At 45.8% G+C, this 18,863-nt stretch overlaps 1 protein-coding gene across 1 annotated transcript in view; it reads right to left on the bottom strand.

Annotated features, from left to right (window-relative positions):
- Positions 1 to 18,863, bottom strand: part of CFDP1 (craniofacial development protein 1) — a 62,244-nt gene that overhangs the window by 27,311 nt on the left and 16,070 nt on the right. Inside the window, exon 5 of the mRNA XM_015640125.3 lies at positions 17,549 to 17,653. Within this exon, the coding sequence (XP_015495611.1) occupies positions 17,549 to 17,653 (105 nt within the window). The remainder of the gene's footprint in view (positions 1 to 17,548; positions 17,654 to 18,863) is intronic.

Here is an 18,863-nt window from a genome sequence, read left to right on the forward strand (position 1 = left end):
TAGGAGAAAGCACCAGCGCCTGCACAGACTTGCTCCAATGCCCAAATTGCTCTCACCATGAATGTGTACCTTATTTCCAGCTTCAGCCTTCAGTCACTGCTTACAGCTGCTTCTTGGTAGGCTGGGTCAAAGAACACCTCCTTCAACTGAGAATTACATCCTTGTGCTGAAAACTGCAGGCTAAGGTCAAATAATGATTTCTCCTACCTCAAAAGCTGTGCCTCAACTCTCATGTTAATCAGAGCCACCATGTGATCCAAAAATTCATGCTGAATTTTGTAGTGGAGGTGGGAGCTGTTTCCAAGCAACAGGGCTAAAACCTTGGGCTGCCCAAGGTCACAGAGGATATCTCTGCTGAGGAGCACACTTAGGCACTTCTGCAGCTGCTGCCCCAAACTCCACAGAGAGCATAAAAAGCCTCCTGGGGGTTCCCCTCGGATGTTAAACATGGGCCAGCTGGTTCCTCTGCAGCTGTAGAACAAACGCAAGCATAGCTCTCCCATGGGCTGACAGCCCCACGTATTCCACAGCAAGGATGAAGGCAGCAATGGCCCTGCTTGGGTGTCCATGGCAGATATGTTCTCCTGAAGCTCCCAGGGTTTCTCCTCTCCACTGTTCTCATCTCACAGCAATGCACAAGCACTGCTGCCAGGCTGCCATCAAGCATTGCTCTGGTCTTGCCTCTTCAGGCCACCTCACCGCATCAATTTGGTTATTACAACTCCATGAGGGGCAGGGACCCAATTCTAGCTACATCCTTCCCCTCTCCCTGTCCTTCAAAGGAAAGAGACATTAGTTATCAGACAGCTAGGAAGTGTTTTCATCAGTGGATGTTCTCCCTGAGCATCTTGTCATCACAGCTTGTCCTCTTAAATCTTTCTGAACTTACAAGATGCTTGCTGAAAGCTGATGGTCAAGAGCTCGCACAGCAAAATTGAGCTCAGCCTGGCCATTTTGTAAATAGTTTTATTGTACATGGAAAAAAGGTATGAAAGCCCTGCACAGGGCATAAACAAGCTGGCTGTACATAATGGACATTGTTAGGTGTCTGAATAGGTCACTGACTCAAAGGAAAGTTCAGCTCCACAATGCAGGTCTTGAGCTCTGAATACAAGCAGAAAGCATCTCTGTGCACTCACACCCCATGCATTCAGCACAGCTGGATCTTTTTGTATTTCTCACTGTCCATTTCCTCCTGAATTTCCCTAGTTTCCTTCCATTCGTGTTATGAGCCTTTGTTCTTTCTCTGCTCTCTTCCTCCTTCTATTTTAAAGTGTACAGATGGAGTCTAAGGGTGGGGAAGCAAGCAGAGTTACAGCATACTAGAAAAACAACTTTCGCAGCTTAGTAAAAATAGGATAAACCAACTCTAGCACTGTATGGAAGCAGTGACCCCTGTTGCAAGAGACAGAACCATGCCAAACTGCAGCTACAAAGAATTTTGTAAGTTAAGAAGTTAAAAATAGGGCCCTTCATGGAATTAATTTCATCCTAGCCTTTGTTATTTGTTCAACCCTTGCACATGAGTCTTTGCACCAGGACATTCATCATCCATCATGGTGGATGGGCATGTAGTGATAGGACATGGGAAAATGGCTCTAAAAAGAAAAAAAGGTTTAGACTAGTTACTAGGAAGAAATCACTCACTGTTGAGGGTGGAAAGGCATTGTCACAGCTTACCTTGAGGAACTGTGGCTGTCCTATCTCTGAAAGGCCAGGATGGATGGGCTTGGAGGAACCTGGTCTAGTGCAAGGTGTCCCTGCCCAAGGCAGGGGGGTGGAATGAGATGATCCTTTTAAGATCCCTTCCAACCCAAATCATTTTAGGATTCCAAGAATATTCTTCCCATCAACAGGTCTTGAAATATGACAAGCATTCAACTTTGAACATGGCTTAATTGAGACACTCTGAGCAACAGGTCTGAGTGTCCCTACAGCCTTTCAGCACAGGAGGAAGGCATTTGCACAGTGACAGCCTGAGTTTGGGTCTGGCACCAAGGAGCTTCTCCTTTGGACTCAGACAAGTCACAGATGAATTTTGTAAGAGGCACTTGCTCTGAAGAGCAAACCCAGGCTGGATTTCTGATGTAGAGCTGAGAAGCACAAGCTGAGAGTTTCTCACCTTTATAAGGACAGAGCCAGGGAAGTGCTGGGAATACCTATAGAAGTTGTCTAGTTGTTATGGGCATCACTTTGTTTCGGGTTTCACAGTTAGGAGTGCCCCCCATTGAGGTCCAAGAGACCCTGTGATCTCAGGGTTGTTCTGGAACCAGGGTAGGTCCTGCCAACAGAGCAGTGCAGACAAGCTTCATACGTTTTCTACCAGCTTTCTAAAGCCATTCCTTCCAAATATTCAAAGACAACCTGCATGCATTAAAACCACCATCAGGACTTCTGCAGCACTCGAGACTACCAGAGCTGTCAGTTCTTTCAGTGATAATAATCACCTGTCAAAAATGCAGATCAGACTAGAGAAGAAATAAGGGTTAAAAGGAAAAGCTTCAATAAGTACCTTGAGCTGGAATCAAGGCAATCATGAGACTGAATTCAACTGCTTTGATAAGTATCTTTTAATTCAACATGTTACTCCCCTAGTGCAGGGGCCTTAGGGTGACTCCACAGTAGCTTTGTGCCTGTAGCTTTAAATTTGCTAATAAATAGTCTATGCACTCATGCACACGATGGATGTGGGGGAGGGAGAAAAGAGAAAGATTTTAGATTACAACAAAACCAGCATTTGTCACTTGCTTTAGTTGGTGTGAGAGACAGATTCCATGCTCTTGGACTGAGGAAGAATAATTTCTCTTCAACTCCTAATGTGCTTGGCTGCCTTGTGCCAAAACCTGTTTTAAATCCATTAATGAAACTAGGCTAAGTCTACGTAACATCTTAATACACCAATGAAAAAAGGGCACTTGGGCATATTTCTGGGAACAACAGACATCCAAAATTCCCACCACTGTCACATGAAGCACTGCTCCCTGGCCAGCTCCCTTCTCAAAATCTACTTTCTCCCTGGAACATGATCGCAAGTTGTCACTGATTGCTTTATAAAGAACACAGGAACTTAATGAGATTCACTTTTCTCTTTGTAGTGGCACCTCAGTACCAGCCCCTCCAGCACTGCTGCTGTGTTTGCATCCAGACTCATACCCACTGGCGAGATCACACTCAGACACATGGATCAGGTTTTGATGCCCATCTGCTCTGAGGTTATGAGTGGATCTGCTCCAGATAGTAAGGATAATGGGAATGACATGGAAGCCTTTATCTTTCTGTACTGCCCTGTGCCTGCTCTAAAGGGACCTGCCCAGCACCACAACCATGCCCCTTGTCCTCAAGAGAGAATGTGCTGAAAGCCTTCAAGGACAGGGGACACTGTTGGTAGCGACAGGGGCACCTGGGATGGCACCTTTCCCCAGAGATCTGGAGAAGAGATGCAAAAGCTTCTTAGAGCAAAATGAGAATTATTCCAGCATATGAAAATAAAGTCCTTTTACTCAAACTGTTAAGGCACTAGTAGACTACTTTTTAAAAAAAACAAAGTTGAAGGACACAGCAACAGTTAATAAAATGGGCAGCAGTATTTTTTGGCAGAAGGAATTTAAGGCTAACCTCCTGTTCCATGAACAGTGGCAGCCTAAATGGGAAGGACCGCTGAGTCAGCTTTTGCTTTGGACTTCACAATGTGCTCTATGTTTTCCAGCAGGCTCTAATCTACTAGGCAAAGCTGAAGTAGGGGGAAGGGGGCAAACATAAGAGCTTTGAAGAAATGTGGAAAGAAATATATGGAATTCAAGTCTCTGTTAATTAAAAAGCTGAAGAAAATGTATCATGGTGTGTCTGAATGAGCTCTGACTGCAAAGACCACAGGCACCAGGAGCTGCATGTATGTGACTCCAGAGATGCTGTGCTAGCACATGACCTATTTATTTTTGCAACTCTATGTAACAGCAGATGATAATCCTAATATCCTAATATTAACTTATCCTAATAGTAACCTTAACACATATACCCAGACAGAACAGCTTTCAAAACAGGAGATTGCTCACTGCAAGTGAGCCTTTGTCCAAAGGGCCTGGTTTATCCAGGACCTTGCCTCAACCACTACTCTAGAGCACATACCTAAGAGAAGAAAGTATAAAATGGTCCTTCCTTGATATATGTTTCCTGCCTTGAAAAAACAAGCTCATTTTGGAAAGATAAGATTCTTTAACTAGAAGAATGAAATTCCTTCACAATTTAAATCTATCTACATCTTCCATGACACTGGCTCCAACACTCAGCTGTAGCAGGGCTGTTTTAGCATGCAATGCTGGCAGCCAGGCTAGTTTCAGCTAAGTGCACTGAAATAGCTCAGCAAAAAGATCCAACGACCATGGATGTGAGAGGAATAGTGGGAACACAACAGCCAGTGGCCAGATCATCTGGCTGACGCTGCAGGAGCCTAAGCCTGAAAGAAGTGTCATGCAAAGGACCACGCTGTTAACAGTATCTTTTGCAAGTAGCCATGAAAAGCTTTTATATTTAAATAAAGGACTTGGCAGAGAAAAATCACTTCCTCTCATTTACTCTCTCTGCATTGAGTGAAACTTCAGTTGAATTAAGAGACTGGGCTGCTATTCCACTCCCTGTCTCCTGCAGCCTCTCAGCAGTGTTTTCTTTGCACATGAAGATAGTTATCCTAAATGTTTATAAATTTGCTTTTCTTTTACCAACTAACCATGCTGAGGTGCTCAAACTCTACAGGGCAGTGTACACTACTGTCATACACACTAAGTCAAAACAATGTGCTCCCAGGATGCTCCCAATATATCAGGTGCTGAGATACCTCTGGCACAGTACAAAAGGCAAGTTCCCTCCTGCACAGCTTTATCTTGTCCAGGAGTTCCAGTTGTGCTTGGATGTTCCCTGCTACCCTCATCACCAGTTACCCCTTTATTTTGAAGGTTTCTTGTAGAAAGAACTACATTCTATATTGGAACAGCCTGCAAAAGTTAAATAAGGACCCACCACTAGTTATGTCATAGATGACACTTATTACAACCAGTTAATGTAAAAGCCAGAAAATATCCTACAGCCAGCTCCCCACCTTTACAGCATCAGGGGAGGAAGGGGGGCTGCAATACTCAGTGTCAGACCTCTGCTCACTGCTGTGCTGCCAGCCCAGGCGCCTCAATGAGCACTGCCCAGCAAATCCCACCTGGAGAGAGCTGATTAGACTAGGTACAGGAAAGCACAAAGCCAGCTCAGATCTGAAAGCAGCACAGCTCATCCTGCACAAAGCTAAGCTTTGCTAGCAAGCCCTCTGAGAACTGGCAAGTACACTCTGTGTGAAGCCAGTTCAGGAGTCTGCAGGTTTCTTACAATTTATTCACAAGCTGTGATGGGGAACAGGCAATTGCACAGGCAGGAACCTCAGCATGTCTGACTGTGTATTAGCTACACACATGGCTCAAAAGTCCTAAAGGAAGTGGAGAGATGAGAACACTTAAAGTTACTTTTAAAAAGTTTCTCAGCCCTCAGCGTGCCTTCTGGATGACTGTTGAACTTGATTAGCTGATGAAGAACCACACAGCAGAAGTACTTGATACTCTCTGAACTGAGGCTCTAGAGATGATGACGACCTACCACATCCAGCTCCCCGAGCCTTGAGCATTTCCAAGGAACAGGGTCTTCACCTCTTCCTCCACAGCAATCAATCCATAGGCGCCTAGGTTTCTGGGCAGCTGCTCTCTTTTTAGTTACATCACAAATCAAAATAAATAAAAAACCTGTCAGGGGCCTCTTCCAAAGACTCAGCCTGAATCTTTTCCACTTTCAGCCCAACAGCCTGTGGGCCCAAGAGGAACCCATTCGTTATTTCTCCATCTGAAGCATGTTACCACTTTGCAAAGCTCCTCCTTTTATTTTGCACACCACTGAATTCCCCACGGCATTCAGCATAATCTCTGAGCCAATGCTTCAAGGCTCCCAGATTGTCACAGCCACAGCCCTGTTATATTGGTATCAATATTTAAAACCAAGAGGCCTCTTCCTCCAACACAATCTGCATTTCCAGGTTTATCACAAACGGTAAAAAATTCATGTGTGTACATTTGGCTCAAGGTGCACATACGAAAGCAGACTCACTCATGCATCAGCCAGACAGCTGACATCCATCCTGACATTTATCTCCATGGATGAGGAAAGATGAATCACTCACAGCTATACAGCTGGAGAGTTTGCCCTTGGTCAAGCCAATAAATGACATAAGTCAGCCACTGTGTATCCTCAAATACAGAGACAGGCACCTCAAGAGAGCTGGAGAGCAAGAGGGGCAGCAGCAATCTCTTCCACATGAAACAGGCATAAACACAACCACATCCTAGTGAACACCTAAATAAGATCCACAAAATCAGAGCTCAATAAATTGGCTGTATTCTGGGAAGTTCTGGCATATTTGTAGCTGTTTCAAATTATTTGTTCAACAATTAGTTGCTGCTGTTAATTAAGATCAAAGAAATGGAGGATTCTTTATTTATTTGTGTTGAAGAACTTGAAATTAGATACAATTCTTTACCAGGGAGGCCACACAAAGGCCACTGGTTTGGCACAGGGGTGGCTGGGGAGAAGTGTGCCATGAGGCAGATGAACTCCTGAGCATTTCTGGCCTTCAGCTCTATCAGCCAGGCAGAGGGTGTAGCTGACAGTAGTTGACTGAGGAGCCAGTTTGCAGGTCTGCCATGTTGGGCAGTTCAGAAAGGGTTTTGGAGTTGTGTCTTTTTTTTTGTTTGTTTTTGAAAACCTTTTTTCGTGCACAATCAGACTTTTCACCTAAAAGCAGCAGTATTTAGCCCAGCAGTCACAAAGGCTAAAAGGAAAGCAAATGCTACAAGAGAGGCAATCCAGAAGCTCAGGGTCAACTTCAGATCTGGGAAATTGGATCTACCAGGCTTCCCAGGTAACCTCAGGCACGCCAGCCTGTGTGTGCCTTCACTTTTCTGTTTAACAGCCAGGATGAATGAAGACAATAACCACAGCACAGCGATCAGGATCAGGCAGAGGGCATTTCCAGGGGGTACATTAACAGGACAGTTGGCCCCAAACAACTTCATCCATTCCAGCAAGGGTTTTGGTACCTTCAAGCACACATCACAAACCCACCAGTTCTGGCTTAAATTACCTAGAAAACAGTGCTGAAGCCTAGAGTCTCTCCTGCAAAGCACAGCTCCTGACAAAGAAAGGACACTGAGGGTTTGCATTTTATCATTGTTACTCAAAAGAAATAGCAGCAGCAAGAGGCCAGGGTGGGCTCATAAAGGCGCTGTGTTCCAACACAGCTGTACATGCTGCCCAAAACTGCTTCAGGCTGAGATGTTTGTACTGGGGTTGAGTCTGGATGGCACTCAAAGCCTTCCTTTTATTTCAAGAACAGATCTGGCTCCAAATAATCTAGTGTGACACCTGCCACTGAGTCATATACTTGTTAACGACTCCTTCAGTAGCTAAGGACAAATCAGTGTAAATACCTGCTGACCCGGCTCAACATGAGCAGGACAGGTTGTGGAGCAGGAAGGTATCAAAGCTGACCAGAGGATCCCTGTGCCATGCAGGGACAGGAAAGCACTTCTTGTATCAGCAGTGCTACCTACTTCCCCTCCAGCCTGCCTAGTGCTAAAGGAAGGAGGCAGCAGGAAACTTTTTTCCATGAGAGATTTGTTTGTAACAAAGGAAGTAGAAGATAGACAGCTCTGTAGTTTCCCAGCAGCTATGACCAACAACCTCTCACTAATATTCACCAATAAACTTTTACTTCCAAAGGCTTCAAGAAAAGTAAGGATGAAAAACTCTCCCACATTTGTTTGAGTGCAGGTATTCTATTGCCATAAAAAATCTAAACCCTGCCCTGCAATCACAACACTGACCAGGGGAAAGCTGCTAAGCACCATGACTGTCCCACAGGACCTGTAAAGCTGCTGCTATACTACTCCTTCAAAAGATTCTTAAGGGTCCTTGTTAAACGCAGCGGCCATGAAACCATAAAATGAGGATGGAGACAGCTATCCTGTACAGTCTTCCAAGACAGCCCAAAGCACATGACCTGCTTTGTGCTGATCTGTTTGTAGAGGCCATGTAACTCTCGAGAAGTGTTTTTGTTTCCAAAACAAATGCTACACACTCTTCTTTGACTTGGGAAAATAGGAAAAAATCCCTCCCAATGCAAATAGCCAAATAGTGCTGGCGAGGCTCACAAACGCACGCGTGTGAGTGGGAAAGGAAACGGAGAGCCTTTCCAGCTTTCCAAAGGGTTATTGCAAACAGCAGGGAGGGAGAAGGGATTTCACACATTAGGAAAAACACCATAATGGTGCTTGTCCTTAAAGCAGACGCTACACAAAAGGCCCTGGGCTGCACTGTCTGTTTAGCACTTCGCCAACACCAAATGTTACACAGAACCCCATGTCGCACGGTGCACATTGCTGCACCATGCTGGCTGCAGGTCAGTGTGCAGAGTGCTGTACAAACCACTGCTGAACCACCTTCATATTTTTCTGGTCTAAACAACTTTGCTGGCATCATCCAGAACCTACAGCAAAGCCAAGGACATCCCCGCATTCCAGTCTCCAGAGAGTTAGAGATATCGCATATACCAGCTGCTTCCTCAGCCGCCCTGCAATGGGAAATCTGCAGGTCACAGATGAAGAGGCAGACATGCTGCATCCCAGTCACAGTGTAAGGAAACAGCACAACCATGCTGAAAAGTGACTCGTTCACTGTTCTCCCAAGAAAGTTAAAAAAATCTCATCTTTCACACGCTTACGCCTCTGCTGCGTTTTCACAGAGCTTCCCTGTGCAAGCCATACTGGCAGGGACACAGCTTCAGAGGAGTCAGGAAGGTTATCCTGCCTCTAGCAGAGGGGAGGGGGTGGGGGGAGATGAAGCCGAAGAGGCTGAATTCCCACAGGCTTTGCATTATGAAAGCCATGAGCAGCAATCAGCCAGCCTTCACAAGTTCTCTTTAACCCCCTCCTTGCTGCTAAACAAGCATCTGAACCGACCTCTGAACAGCAAACACATACTAGTGACACACAGCATACCCATACCCAACCTCAGGGCAAAACAGGCAGCATCTAAGAAACCAGCCATTTACTTTCCTTCAGCATTTTCCAAGAGATGCAAGTTTCCTCTGTACTTGCATTCATGGGTGCTGCAACCAGACCTGCTGCTCTCAAGCCTGCAGCTTAAATGGAGAAAAAAAAAAAAAAAAGTTTTACAATCCAACCCTGCACATGCCCAGGACTTGTTACTTCAAGAAATGCCATCATTGTTCTCCAGCCAGGCAGTCAGGCGATGAACAGGCATCACTATTGTCCACTGGCTGCCTGGGGGCTTTTAGTAACAGCACTGAAGTATGAGCTCTTGAAAGGGTATCAAAGCTTTTGCACAAGGTCAGATCACACTCATATATATCCTCTATTATTTGCTGATAACCACAGAATCCTAGAATGGTTTGGGTTGGAAAGGATCTCAAAAAGGATCATCTCATTCCAACCTTCTGTCTTGAGCAGGGACACCTTCCACTGGACCAGGTTTGCTCCGAGCCCCATCCATCCTGGCCTTGAACACTCCCAGGGATGGAGCCTCAGCTCCTCTGGGCAGCCTGTGCCAGGGAAGAATCAACAGTAGATGTTATGAGAAGAGATGGCACAAAATACGCCTTCCCCTGAGATTCCCAGAAAAAAAAGAGTGGTTTCCAACAGAAATGTCAAATAAATCTGTTCCCTCCACTCCCTGCCTCAGCAGGTACCATGAGCATGTCATACATGTCCTTGCACACCCGGAGGGACATCTGCTGCCAACACAACACTGGTTATCTGCCTCTGCAGAGGGTCCCTCTGTACAGAAACTGCCTCGAGGACCACGCACGCTCTGAAAAGCGCAACTGCAAGGGCTCAGGGGCAAAAACGACTGGCTGTAACCCAACACATTAGTAAGGCTTTGAAACTCCTTGGATAGGGAAACAAAGTACTCCATGGCTTGGCAGACTGGATTAGAGCACCCTGGAGAGCTTGAGACAGACTGGAGCTTGTTTAAGGTGCCCTTTCTGCTCAGACTTCAAGTTCACTTGAGGCTCAGTTTTTCCACAGGAATAAGAGCAGTGGAAAAAATTGGGGGTTCTGCACCCCTCCCAGGACAGCAACAGCTGAAGTGAATCCCAGCTATCCTAACCATCCTCATGGCAGAGGAAATCCCCATGGACCAGGCAGACACTTGCTCAGACACTCCTGGTCTTTTTCTAGAATCAAACAAAAGAGCAGTGGCAGAGATTGGTGCCAGCTGAAGAGGTTGCAGTTCTAAAGAGAGCCCAAGCACCCTCCAAGAGTTCAGTCACAGCAACCCCTCCTTTCAGGCAGGAAGGGAGAAAGCTGGCATTCTTTGGTTACTAATCCTAATTACTTGACTTCACATCTTGATATCAATCCAGCCAGCCTGAGCATGCCCATTTTCTAAACACAGTCCTGCACAAGGCTGACAACATAGCATGCAGGTCAAAGTTTTGGCTAACAAATGTGCTGGAAAATACCGGTGTGCTGATTTTCCATGAATGAGGCCACTAGTATGAGATTTTCCATGAATGAAGCCACTAGTATGTGAAAAGCCTGGGGCAATAGGACTGCCTGAGAGCAGGGAGCATCACTCTACTGACTGCTACTACAGCCTTACTTACTTGGTTCATATTTTATGAAGAATGATTCAGCTGAACTTGCTCCTTGACATGAGAAAAAGGGAGGAACACAAGTGTGGGAAAGCAAGAGGATGTAACACAAGCATCTGGTATGGGGGAGACACTCAAGGGACATGGTACAGCTCAGTTAATATGCAAGGAAGCACTATGAAAGCAAAATAAAACAGGAGTGGAAACAAATCTTCTTGGTAGACACATGCCCAAGGCATGGCACAGCTGTGAACAGGAGCTCTTAGCAGCCACCTTCAATCCCAGGATTTATCCACAAAGCAAGGCTGCCCTTCTCACCTCTCACGCCAACCAGAGCAAGTCCAACATGGGAAGATACAGGGGTTTCTCTTCACAACTTTGCAAGGGGTCTGGAATAAAAATACAGCTGGCTTCATTCCCCATTAGCAGTTAATTTCCTCAATCATTTTCACAGAGGGAGAAAGAGAAATGCTCATGATCCAAGAGATGAAAGAATATGAAAATAAGCCTCATAAAACCTGTATTGCCCTGAGGGAAAACTGCCCCACAACTTTCATTGGGGAATTATCAAAGGCCCCAGACTAGTGGGGGGTTGTTTTTATTTTATAAGACAGATGCTTTAGAGAAGTAAGTCCTCAAATAGCTGAGATTCCATTCTGCTGAACCTCCAATGAGACTAGAAAAAGAAACAGCTGATCCCATTTAGTCCAGCCCAGGGATCCAGCTTAGCCACATCCAGACAGAGGACTGGAGTAAGACACAGAGCTGTACAGGCATTGCTAAACTTCTTTCCAATAAGATGCCACTGCCCCAGAGAAAGGCAACTGCACGCGTGGTAGCACGGCCACAGGAAAGCACAGCACAGAGTGAAAGAATCTCATTCATTTCTGTTGCAAAACAGAGGCTGGGGTACAAGGCATTGACTCATTTGGCCTGAGAACAAGAAAGAACTGCTCCTGAGAGACTAGTTTAAAACAAGGATGTTTAGTGCACATTTTGCTTTGAGTCTGGGAGAGTGAGTATGAAACTTCCCACACTCAGGGCTCTGCTTCTTATCAAAAGAAGTTTAACATAAGCTCAAGAGAAAGAACTGTTTAGAAAAGGGGCAAGTCTCAAAATGGCAGAGCTCTCCCACTCATAGCTAAGCCTCAGAGGTGACTGCAGCCCTGGATAAGCGTGTCTGCAGGAAGCAGTCAGGTCCCCAGCACAGGATCCAATGGTAGTGTGGCCACAGCTCACAGCTCAGGCAGCCAGCCTCACTTGGCTCCTCAGCTGGGCTGCGAAACCCCTGTGGGTGCCCTCACTGCTGCCAACCCGCACTGGCTGAGACGGGCACCCCTCAGTGCTGTGGGTTCTCATTTCATGTGACACTGACTTCAAGAGGGGAGACGGATGCTCAGAGGATGAGGTGTCTCACATGATTTACAAGTGTGCAGCAATCAGCATCTTATTTACTATGGCTGATGAAAACACTTCAACACTGAACAGATAATTTTTCCCAACTACAAACTTTCCCTTCCTGACACATACAAACACCTTTCCACATTCATCCCTATAGAGTAATTTCAATTCCACTAGCAAATAACACCAAGATATTCCAAAAACTTGCCTAACCTTGTTAGCACATTGACTCAAGGAATGTAAAACAGTAGACGGACAGTATCAATGAATAATTAAAATGAAGTTAATAACAACAAGGCATCTAAGACTCGAAAAGAAATTATTTACTTGGAACAGCTATTGCCACATTTAATCTTTCACAACAAAAGCATATGAATAGGAAATAAGTAAAACTAGCTCTGGGGCACAAAGTATTGCCTCTAGCTGGTTCATCATGTTCACAGGAAAGTATGTCATGTGCTTCTTCTACACCCAGACGTTTGGCTGTGGTGCAAGGGGCTGGATTTCTCCGTCTGGGAGAACAGCACTCTCTGGAGCACATTAAGGGAAGAGCAGGAGAAAGATGGGAAGCTTTGAATTCACTAGGAAGGGTAGAACTATTCAAGTGCTTAAGCGACTACTGAAAAAAACCTCACCTCCAGCTCCCACTAAGAGCTTGATTACTTGCTTTACTGGCATTCTTACTCATCCTATACAAGAAAAATGTCCAAGAGTTTTAGTTAAATAATTGTTTGCAGTTGATGCTGAGTTAAAGACTGTAAATTCCTGCTTTCTGAGGAATAAAAGCCCATGGGATTGCTACGAAATGAAATTGCTTCCTAAAGGCATGCAAGTACTGCAGCACTTGCTCTGGATTATCTGAAGATTCCAAAAACTGAGAGCCTGTGACTGTCTCAGTCAGTGTCCACATTATGATCTCAAGTAACTACTTTTGGTCATAATAGCAAAGGGATCCAGCCAACTCATGCAGAAAGAGCATCTTTTGCAAGAAAAAGCTTTGGATGCAAAGTAGCTCCTAGGAGGGGCCAGGCTGGAGAGGAAAGTCAGCTTAGAAAGTACAGTAACATGTCAGGATGCTGCAAACAGGCACTAGAGTCTCCCACCATCCCTATCTTCCCACAAAGATTGCCACCTTGGCTCCTCCTGCACCCTGAAGGTGGGAGAGAAGCCATGGACAGATGTCTTCCTGCTGGAGTCCCTCTACTCCAATATTAGCATGCAGCAGAGTAAATGATTTCTAAAAGAAAAGGCCTGAAGCATTTCACTCCATTTAAGTCAGTCCATGTGAACTGCTCTGCAGTAGACTCTGGGAGGAAGGCATCCATCATGAACAGGCTAGAGTTTATCTAACTTTTTTTGTTCAGGGCAAGTATATTTTCTCAGGTCAGAGCTTTCCTGCAGTGCCTCTTCCTGCTGGTTCTTGTACTGAGGTCCAAACCCTTGCAGTCTCAACGCAGCCCAGGGGTCGGCAAGTACAGCACCTCCTGAACTCTGTGGGAACGGTGCCTGCTTGCTTCAAAGGCAAATTGTACCTGGTGTTTATACCAGCCTACAAGGCATGAAAAGGCCTAGGAGGTCAAACATCCACCACTGTAATTTCAGGCAGGATCAAACAGAAAAGCAACAGCTGGGCTGAGTGAGCAGGTCCACATTTAATTACAAATGGTTTCAGTAATAAGCAAAAGCAAGAACAAAGCCAGTGAAAAGCCTTTCTTTCTTCCTGGCTCCTGTTCAGGTTGTGTAGAAACAGATGCCTAGAAGAGAATCTCAAATAAGACCCACCAACTACATTTTTTTCCATTTTCAGGACTGCTGTAACAGCACTGTTCCCTGTGCAGTGCCACTGTGCTTTGACAAGCGCCAAGGACCGACGGACAGATCGCAGCTGCTCCCACTGCAGGGCTGAGTCCATGCAGGGCTTTCCCAGCCTGGAGCTCAAACCCCTGTCAAGTCTCACAAGTACATGCACAGAGTCATTTTGCAGTAAGCTGCTTGGAGGATTTAATTTGCTTTAACATCCTCTGAATATGAAATACTGCTTGTAAAATGGGATTATTAGTGCAGAGATGATGGACCTGCTCACAGGTCCTGCCTGGCCTGGGGAGAGGGCAAAAAACATTGCTTGGGGTACCAGAAATGCCCACTGATCCCTCCATCAGGTCATGCATTTAATTTACAGCCAGGATCTGCTCTTGCTTTCCCCAAAAGATTCTGGAGCACTGGTTAAGGATAGGAAATGAGCCCTAAAACACACAGAACAAGGATGCTTAGCTGGGTGGGTGGAGGGCTTTTTTTAGCTGCTGAGAGCCTTCCACCCATTTATTGGGGCAGCAAGTGAGAAGGGATCAGCGGGTGCCCTCACCACCTCTGATACCTCTGATGGCATTAGCAAGAGCCTAACAGAACCCAAGAACACAACAAAAACAACTGGAACAGAGTATCATAACCCCAAACCTCTCCAACAAACCGATACCCGCTGCTGACAGAACACCGCCTAGTTGTGTGTCACAGGGGGACACGATGGGAACAATGTGAAGGTTGGGAAACCATCACATCCCTGGGAACCAAGGGCTTCTGACCTTTCTAGCAAAGCCTGCTGAGACAACTGGGTGGGTTGTTTTGTACTCCTGGCTTTAATTACAGCCAAGTGTTTAAGTTATTCTCCTCCAACCACCCCCATGTCCCTCACAAGCACAAATCTTGCTTTTTATAGCACATCCGGTATGGATGTTAAACACATTCAGGAAATGCACTTTCAGCCCCAAACATCCCCTCCCCTGGACCAGTTAGTTTGCAAGGGTTTGTAACAGGGAGACATGGAGCCGGATGTTTGCTTTTGTGACCGCTGATTTTCTGGATTACTTCTGTCTGTTTAGAGAAGGGAAATTCAATAAATGCAGGGTAGGCTGGCTGAATTCAGAAATAATGCATGCTGCATGCAAGGTGAAGAAAGAAAAGCCAGATGGAGAGGCCACTCTTAGCTGCTCAAATTCCCTGCACACAGGGCAAGGCAGTTTTTCTCTTTTTTTAAATAGCTGACAAAGCTCCTGGGGGCTGACAATGGCTCACAGCACAGTGGGTGTCCATAGGCACAGCTAAGATTCCAAAATCATATTTTTCACTGCCTTGTGGCAATAGACTGGGGCTCTCCCATAATGCATAAGGGAAAAATGTACCCTCTCCCCCAAAACTTCTATCTTAAGTAGACAAAAGGTGCAAAGAACTGTCAGGCTATGCCAGGATCAGTCCCCAAGCACTACTCTGGCATTTCACCAAGGCTTGTGACTCTTTGCTCCAGAGCAGCAGGGTCTGTATAGCTTGGCTCAAGTCTAAAATCTGACATTTGTAATTTGCTTAACATATGGGGCTTGCCTCTGGCTTTAAGGAATGCCACAAGCCTGCTAGTAATTTTCTCACCTGAAAATACCCTGGCTAGCATCCCAGCTGGAAGCATCTTCCTAAGCCCAAAGACAAACATGTTTGCAGTCTCAGGGATTAGTCTCGGATACTAGTCCAAGACGCCCTGGAGCACTCTCAGATCAGAGGGCCCATGCTGGCCAGATTGCCCCAGAGAATCTCCTGTTAAAGCCTCAAGAGAGCTGGGCTGTTCTACACATTGATCCAAACACCACTGCTGCTCCTCTGCTGTAGGATCCTGCACGAAGCCAAGATGCGCTGCAGAAGGTTGTGAAAGGGAAGGCATTTGGGGCTGTGCTGCATCGGGGTTTGGTGCTCTGAGGAAAGGCAAGACATACAACCCCAGGATATTTTTTCTCCACCCTTCTCCACAGCCAGGTCACCTCATGTTGTGGGCAAGCAACTGTCAGTAGGACATCACACATCAGCAAGCTGAACCGTGACCTAATTAAGCTGCTTCCAAAATAATCACAATGAAGGAAAGTTAAAGAAATCCTTGAACTTATTATTTCTTATATTGATTTTAGTCCACTTTTTTCCATATTCTATGTGAATTCTTCAGATATCTGCAACATTAACTCAAACTGAGCTGTGGCTATTACTCCTGAGCAGTCCAAGCTCCAACAAAAGCAACCATACCCCCTGCTAATGATCAGGCTGCACAGGCTCACTGGCCACCCAGCTCCTCCCCTGGGCCTGTAAGACACAGGAGGAAACATGGATCTCTGCTGAACTGGAAGGTGAACAGTCCCTGGAGCTTTCCCTGTGGGCTGCCAAACCTGCCTGCACTCAAAGCAGCAGGGCAATTGCTGGGGAAACTGGAAGGCAGGTTTGAAGACATGGGACCACCAGCAGTGTGCACAGTGTGGAGCTGCCCCTGCTTCAGCTGCCACTTGAACAAACTTCGGCCACCAAAACTGCACAAAGAATGCCAGCCCAACCCAAGGCAAGTTTTCCAGCACAAAACCCTGTACACAACACTTAGGTTACAATTAATGAGTCCTGCAGGGACGAACCCTTGTGCAGTGTGAACAAGAACGTGAAGACTATGCTCATCTATGCCTTCATTCAGCTCAGAGAACAGCAGCTGCCAAGGGTCATGCACACATACACACTATTGCTTTCACTACCCTCAGCTTAGTACAAGCTATGCAACACTTAGCTGGAAAAATGAGTGACAATCCAGCTGCAACAACTGAATAACAGAATCTCAGGGAAAGGCAGCCTTAACTCATACTGGAGATTTGCTCTAAGCAGTTGGGAAGGACAATGTATTTATTTGACGGGTATTGTTTTTGTGTGATCAAATCATATGCAGCTTATGTCTTTCAAATATAAATGCAAACAACTGACTTAAATACAAATCATCACTGGAACACAGAAGCATCTCCTCTATTCCTGAGAAGCTGGTGATCTCCCAAGCTCATCAAGAACCAGAGTGGCACGTCAAGACGCAGAGGGGACCCGACCTCCTTGTATCTTTGACAAGCATTATGATAATCTCAGAATTAGGTGTTAGAGCTTGAACAGAAAACTGACAAATCCACATCAGAATTATATTAGAAAACATTAAAGAGGCAAAAACATCTCTTATTTAAATGCCCACCCAAAGTCTCTAAGAAGCCACAGCTCAGCCTGACATGGCTTTTTATAGCCCTGAGAAGCACCTGTCAAAGGAACTACAGGAAATCTCAGGCATGTTCCTTGGCTACCTGCAGTTTCATCAGGCTGGTTAAGACAAATAGTCAAACCACTATTTCCTTGCTAGAATGAATTATTTATGAGGATTTAAAAATCTGAGCCTGAACCTATGAAGTGAGTCACTGGAACTCACAGGTTGCTTCCCCCACTTCCCTCCAGCCCAAATCATCAATACAGCCCAAATTATCACACCTTCCAGGCCTAGTCTTTCTCCCACTGAAAACCTGCAGAAAACAAACACCCATTAAATACTGCAGGGCCTGCACTATTGGCTCGAGTGCCATCTTTCTCACTAAAGCCCATACCCGGGCAGGGAAATCCCATACTCACCCTGAGACTGTCGGCAAGGAAGCTGGAGCTGCTGACTGCTGTTTCTCTTGCTGCTTCAGAAAAGATTTAGCTTCTTTTGAGTTTGCATCCACTTCTTTAGTCACCCTGTTGAAGGAAAAGAGGAAAACCAGAGGGTAAGGAAGAGCTGTACTTAACAGTAAAATCAAAGATCCTTCAAGGAAATACAGAAAACAGGTACAAGAGTCTCCATATCCCCTGCACAGAGATCACCTTCATTGGCTGCAAGTTGAAGAACGCACAACTTGTTAAGATTTCATTCCAGTGACAAACCCTCTACATTCATGGCAGAAAAAAGCAAGAGTAGCTAATTAGAGCTGGGGGAGGAGGGGATTTTTTTCCTTCCAACGAACTGGAATGCTTATTCATTCAAACAGGCCTGTCTCACTAGCAGCTACTAAATGCTCTCCTCAGGTCACTGGGGGCAATTTCAGGCTCTTAATTGGGCTCTTGATTTTCTCATTTGTTGGTCAGTGAGGCAGCTCTTCTGCCACCCACGTCTCACAGCCCACGGCACACTGGCTTGGCAACATCTGCAACCCAAACCAGAGCATGGAAACTGGCTCTAGGAATGGGCAACGGGAGAGCAAGCTCTGACAAGGCAGAATGTAGAAATTTACTCTAATTTTCTAGTTAATTTTTGTTTGAGGCCCCAAGGGTGCAAAATATTGAACTTCAAAAAATTATAAATCAATACGGCATCTACAGCAGGGAATGAATTATAAACATGAGAAAGAATCTCTAGAAAACCACTCAATAATTAATTGTTAGAAAACCCCAGCTACTTTAGCCCCTTCATTTACCATGACCTGCCTCCAGCAACACGCTTTTCACGCTCTCAGTAGCTCTTAATGAGGTTGCCCTGATTTGCCAAGCTAACAATTTTGTTCCCATGGAGCACAAGTCTGTGAGCCTCTCCAGGGCCCTGCAGCTCTATGGGCACAGAGGCAGCCTGACCCACAGCTCAGCCAGCACAGAAGAAACAATCCTCCGTCTCACTCTCCTGCAGCTTGGGCCTCTGGCTGCATCTGCTCCAGCAGGGATGTGCAGGCTCATCCCTGGTCTAGACCATATGCTGGTGGGAGCTGAAGGCCTGAATGGCCATGGGATCACCCCTGGCTACAAGTCAGACTAATCACTGCTTGCTTCCTACCCACCAACCTGACCCCACACCTTCACAAAAGAACTGGCTAATAGTCATGGAGAAACCCCAGGAGCTGCAACCCCAGACAGGTTTCTGCTGGGCTGGCATCAAGGAAAGCGACACTGAGTTATCTGTTAACCCTGGAGGCACCAA

The sequence above is a fragment of the Parus major genome, chromosome 11, assembly GCF_001522545.3.
Source record: "Parus major isolate Abel chromosome 11, Parus_major1.1, whole genome shotgun sequence".
Taxonomy (NCBI): Eukaryota; Metazoa; Chordata; class Aves; order Passeriformes; family Paridae; genus Parus; species Parus major.